The sequence below is a fragment of the Telmatherina bonti genome, assembly GCF_933228915.1.
Source record: "Telmatherina bonti genome assembly, chromosome: 7".
Taxonomy (NCBI): Eukaryota; Metazoa; Chordata; class Actinopteri; order Atheriniformes; family Telmatherinidae; genus Telmatherina; species Telmatherina bonti.
The window spans coordinates 11,137,280-11,143,279 of NC_136625.1; the positions used below are offsets into that span (position 1 = coordinate 11,137,280).

At 41.2% G+C, this 6,000-nt stretch overlaps 1 protein-coding gene across 1 annotated transcript in view; it reads right to left on the reverse strand.

Moving 5' to 3' along the window:
• Positions 1-6,000, reverse strand: part of LOC306758030 (contactin-associated protein-like 4) — a gene marked incomplete at both ends in the record, with an annotated part of 189,104 nt that overhangs the window by 71,773 nt on the left and 111,331 nt on the right. Inside the window, 3 exons of the mRNA XM_079243245.1 lie at positions 4,133-4,304; positions 4,915-5,064; positions 5,173-5,437. Of these exons, the coding sequence (XP_079099371.1) occupies positions 4,133-4,304; positions 4,915-5,064; positions 5,173-5,437 (587 nt within the window). The remainder of the gene's footprint in view (positions 1-4,132; positions 4,305-4,914; positions 5,065-5,172; positions 5,438-6,000) is intronic.

Below are 6,000 nucleotides of genomic sequence, written 5' to 3' on the forward strand. Positions count from 1 at the left end.
GTTTTTCTAGTTTCATATTTAACAAGCAACTTCGTCCGCGGCAGGGCAGGTTGTGCACGCGGCTGGGTCCGAGTGTTTTATTGCCACATGTAAAAATGTTTGTACTTTCTCAGCACCTCAATAAGCTGTTTTATCAAAACAATCCGTTTTGCCAGCAACAGCAAACACACGGAAGCAGCAACTCCGCTTCATGCTTTCTCTGTGTTAACCACGCCCACCTCCAATGTCCGACCAATCACACGATACTTCTCGGAGCCCCGCAAGAAAAAAGTTCTGCCAGCCCGGTGTGTCAAGAACTGTCCTCAAACACGTCCGCAAGAACAAAATGACGTCATTTTCTTCTCGGAGCCTCGAGAACAAGAAAAAAGTTCTCACTTCTCGTGGAGTATGTAACAGGCTTTAATCGGGCTAAGCAGTTAGGGTAATGAATGAATGATCAGAAGGAGAAACAAAAAACTCTCCATCATGTTGCTCTATGGTGCATCCTATGCACCCTTTTCCTCACTAGAAGGTTCGTATACTTTCATGCTGCAAGCTAACTGGACCAGGCTGCACTTGCAAATAAACCAAAACCCCCAGTGTTTAAACAAACCAAAATTAACTCGAATGGTCTGCATCTTTCTAATGATCTTTAAGGCTCTCTGAGCTGAGAACCTTTTTTGCCAACTTGACCTGGAAGCATTGCACAAGGCAAAGTTATTTACTTGTGTTTTGCCCCCAGTTTTAAGGTATGATGGAATGAAAAAATATAAAAATATTCCCGCAAGACAGAAGGTAAAATGTGCAGGATTCTGGGAGCAGACAAGCATTGATGCTTGAAATAAAAATTCAATGTTGCAACCTTGTGCTGAAGTAGCAGTGAAAAAAAAAAAAAATCCTATTTATGCACGCGCTCACACACACACACACACACACACACACACAGATATATACATATAAAATCAGGACAGAGTGAAAGGACACAGCACCTCCACACTTTTATTATCTGAGGGTCGGGCAGACCTAAGCACCTTGTGTAATGTAAATCTGTTGGAGGGAGGGAGTGTGTCATTCTATATGTTCTTCACAGACAAAAAGCCAAGGCCAAGGAGTCTGAGGCTGAAATGATTATAAATTGCTCCATTTTTCTTTCCGGAAAACACTGAAAATGACTAAAGCTCCAAACAAAACAAAAACCAGGTATGTGCATGTGATAAAAGTCTACAGAACAGTGTCTGCAAGAGAAAAAAAACTTGATTATTCAGGAACATTTCTTCTCTATGTGGAAAGAAATGCAGTCCTGTGAGAACAGGGTTTTATTTCACAGCTGATCTTTAAAATTTGAGGAAAAGCAGAAATAAATAGATTTTCTGAATTAATTTTTTTACAGAAAAGCGTGCTGTTAAGCACACATCCAAACATCAATGATTAAAATAATCAACAGGTAAATAAGATTAGGTGTTAAATCTCTCAGGAAAAAACTTTTACCCAATGAGTGCTGGGATAGGCTTCAGCTTTCCCGTGGGCCATTCAGAAACCGACCGACCGACCGACCGACCGACCGAACGAACGAACGAACGAACGAACGAACGAACGAACGAACGAACGAACGAACGAACGAACGAACGAACGAACGGACATTTCAGGAAAACAACCGGTTCAGTGCTTCACAGCACCCTGACTTTCACATCTCAGATCAGCTAAAACAACAACAGATTTTGGTTGATTTGAAGCAACGTAAACTTTTTAGATGTAAAATTCCAACAGATAAGCCAATATTTCATTGACTTCCAAAAGTGGATTAAGTTACCAAAATTGATTTAAAAAAAAAAAAAAAAGAAGACATTTTCATGTCAAGTGCACGAAAAAAAAATCCAGTACGAATACGTTAAGCACATATTTGGCATTTTTGATTACCAACCGGTAATCGGGAAGAAGGTGTCAAATTGTAATAAACACAACAGAAGAGAGAATTAAAGAAGCCAGTCAGAGATTCTGATTTGTCAGATCTGATGGAGAAGAAAACAAACAGGGCTGTCACAGGTTATTTCACACTTCACATCTCCTCTAAACAATAATCCTCCAAGTTTAATAGAAATGCTTTTAGTGTGTGTGTGTGTGTGTGTGTGTGTGTGTGTGCTTTCAATTGTTTATTCGTTGTACATTTGTTTGTTTCTTTGTGTATTGAGCGCAGTACAATGCTTCACCACATAAAAGCAAAATAATGTGATTTTATTTCCAGAAAAACTCATATAAAGTTACATGACAGAGGAAACAAACGTAGCAGCAAAGCAAAACAAGACAACGTGACTGTGACGAGTTTCATGATCAATCAGTCGGTTCATAACTGAGGTATTTCTCCTCTTTCACCCTCTTGGTTACAAGCTCAGAAAAAAGGACCGATTGCATCACACAAAGGAGGCTCGTCTTTTCACTCAGTGCTGAAAAAAAAGTCTTTTCACCCTGTTATGTCTTTAAGGTAAAAAAAAAAAAAAAAAAAAAAAAAAAAAGCTGGAAGTGACCGATAGAAGCAACCAAGAAATTAAATTGAATCTGACATCAATGACTTAAAATCATAATTGCTATATTGTTATTTCACTATCTCAGTCATGTAATCTTTTTTTGCGAAGGATGGCTTAGTGGGGAAGGTGTTGGTCTTGGACAAAAGCCCATGAGGGTTCAAACCACACTGCTGGTATGAGTCACCAGTCTAAGCCTCAACAGCTGCTTTAGTTAAATGCAGTTTATGTTCCTAAAACATCATCTAAAACTGGGAGTTGTTGTTAAAAGAAACTGGAAGTTGGTTGGAGGAATGAAGGGGAAATAAATTGGTGGAGACTCAACAGATTTTCTCCTTGCTTCTTCTCCGACCTGGACAACAATATATTTGTACCATTACTGCTGCCTTCTTAATGAAACACGTTAGAATTAAGATTTGATGCACAAATGCACACATGGTTTTACAACCCACTCCTGGTTCTACAGAATAAAGATTTTACCAACTTACAGGAATCTCAAACTCATTTTTTCCGGTGCAAATAGGCTGATGGGCGGTCCTTCCTGTACAGCAGCATGGCTGAGCAGCTGAGGTGACATTGTTCAAACTCCAGCCTCTTTGAGTGCAGCTTTTTAGAAAGGGTCTTGGCTGCAGCCTGGAGAATGAGGCGGGGCTGGATATTGATTGGATTAACCCTAACCCTAACATCACGCCCACTGGACATCCAACCCCACCCAATATCCAGCCCCATTCTCCCAGCTGCAGTCGGGGGTTATCCGCTTTTTACAGGTTTGAATAAATACAAACAGAATCATTTAGGTTTTTATTTCCAGTTTAGTTGATTTTATTCCTGTCAAACAGACACAACTCCACATAACCAGGATGACCGAGTGGTTAAGGTGTTGGACTTAAGATCCAATGGACAGGTGTCCACGTGGGTTTGAGCCCCACTCCTAGTAAGAGAGTCTAAACAACCCACCATCATGTTTTAGGAGTGTGGAAAGGTGCGGTGGTTGAGAGGGAAACAATCCATCAACAGGAATAAGAGTTTATTCTCCCCAATAGCATATTAATTGATGGATCTAATGAGCAGCACTGTTCCATACTGGGAAACCTGGTTTAACTTCAATCCAGTCTCAAGTTCTTATGTGCTTTTACCAATCCCTCAAAAATTACACTTGTAAGCCATGACCATAGCCCCTCCCCACCTGTATAGAGTCTACTTTGATCAATGAAATCAGGTGTAAGACAGAAACCACTTACTTTTGAGCCCTTAATCATTCTGTTTATATCTCATAAAAACAAACTTCATTGTCTTGAGAAAACAATGAAAAGAGGACCGATATTCGAGCGCGGCTGATCTTGGCTTCTGTATGACGCAGTGTAGATGCAGGAATCATCAAAATCCTTCATCAGAAACACTAAACATTAAGTCCAAGCCAAATTCTATCTTGTACTCTGAACATTCCTAGAATCCCATAATGAAATTCCCAGAAGCATCATTGTTCCAAACCCTGGGAACACCATATGTTCAGTCACAGCCTCTGGCATTAAATATGAATGTTATGTTCGCAGCACAGGAGCATGGATATCTGTAGCTGTTAAACCACCAGAAAGCAGCAGAGCAGAGAGCAAAGCTGATTTAGTTGCTCTGACCTGTCGATGATGCCACACATGTCGATTTGCAGTTGGCTGTAGTTTCCCAGAAGTCTTTCCTGAACCCTGATCAGATCAACCGCCTGGTCCCCAACTGTAAGGAGACGCATGCAGCCCTGGAAAATGTTGAAGGGGTTTCGACATTCCTGATCAGGATCTTCAGCAGGACAACCTGCATGAGGAAACAAAAAACTGCTGCAGAGATGAGAGCCACATGACTGCAGCCTGCATCAAGAAAACACAATGGATTCCACGATGAAAGAATCTGCGTGGACAGAATAACCCCGGCAGGACTACAATCAGGGCCAAGAGGACGTTTTAGATGGAAACAATTAAAGGCAAAATAAAGTAGGAAGAGAAAGAAGATACAAAAGGAAGATGAACATCATGAGAAGAGGGCAGAGCAGAGAAAACACGATGCAGAATTATAAGTTTGGTTATTAAACCGCCACAAGCTGAAGGTGAGAGCGGACGACACCAGCTGTACTGTGCAATATCAAAAACTCAAATATTAACACATAAATCTGAGAGCAAACGTGGCAACTTCCTCTTATATGAAACAGACTGAAAAGGGGTTTGAAGATGAGTTTATGAAATGAAAAAATGAAAAAATATCAAAAAGCTTCAAGACTAGATATGAAAAATAAAACAAACAAAAGAATTGTTACATTTGTCCTAAAACCTGATTTTAAAAAAAAAAGTCCCTCTGCACCTGATGAAGTTTAACAGTACGTTAAAGTTCAACATTGTGGATCAGTTCATGTGGCAGTCAAAGGATTTACCTCCGAAGAAAAGATGACTTGATACGGTGACAGAAAATGAGGGTGTGGCATGAGAAACGCCTCCTTCCTGTTTATCCACAGAGACTGTCAGGCGACCGCTTCTGACGGTTAGGTCCACCGAATGCCACTGACCATCATTCAAAGCAGAACCTATGAAAATATCATAGATAAAAATTTCTTATTTCAACATTATAGGAGAATAAAACAGAATTTAGTGATTGGAGTTGCAGTTTGTAAGAGTCAGCTCACCAGTTTGACCTGTGTGGAGATCCACCAGCGCTTTGCCAGCTTTATTGATCTGTAGGCGGAGTCTGGATTCGTGCAGGTACAACCAGGCCACGCCCCCTTGTTGAAGGAGGTCAAAGGTGAGCAAAAGCCCCGCGCTATTCCAAGTTCTGAACTGAAACCCTACAGACAAACCCCCCGAGGATGAGGGAGCCCACGGTAACTGGAGGAAGCTCTGAGGCCCCGGAAACGTCACGGCAACGGAAACTGGCTCAGCACAAGAAAAGGTCACATTGCCCTGAGAGAGAAATATGCACAGGGAAGAGAGAGGAGGCGGGACAGAAAAAAAAAAAAGATTACTAAAGAGATAAAACAACAGAAAACATGAATATTAATCAGCTGCAGAGGGCGTGTCGGTGTGACCTCATGTCGCAGCGATCTCATCAGCAAGTCTCCTTGAGAACAGAAGCCATGAGTGGAGGGAGGCAGATACGCATATGAACAGAACTCCACACCCATTTTCTTTGCAGTCTATTGTTTCAAGGGGCTGGTAATGACACCGCATTCAGTGCCAAGGCTGCAACAGTAATATATATTACTGCCCAGTTTCTCTGCTGGGAATATCAGCCCACTATCTTTACACTGCTATGAAAACAATGATGACATCTAAGAGCTCTTTGTAGAGCTGTTAAAGTGATATATGAAAGTATAAGATACGAAATGCATTGCCGAAGCAAAATATAAAGGGTATAGACCCGACACACACCTACGGTTCCCCTCACAAACCTGTGCACACAAGCATCTTTTAAAGAATCTGCATTATCTTCCTCTATGGCCGTGAGAACAGTAAAAATTGGTCTT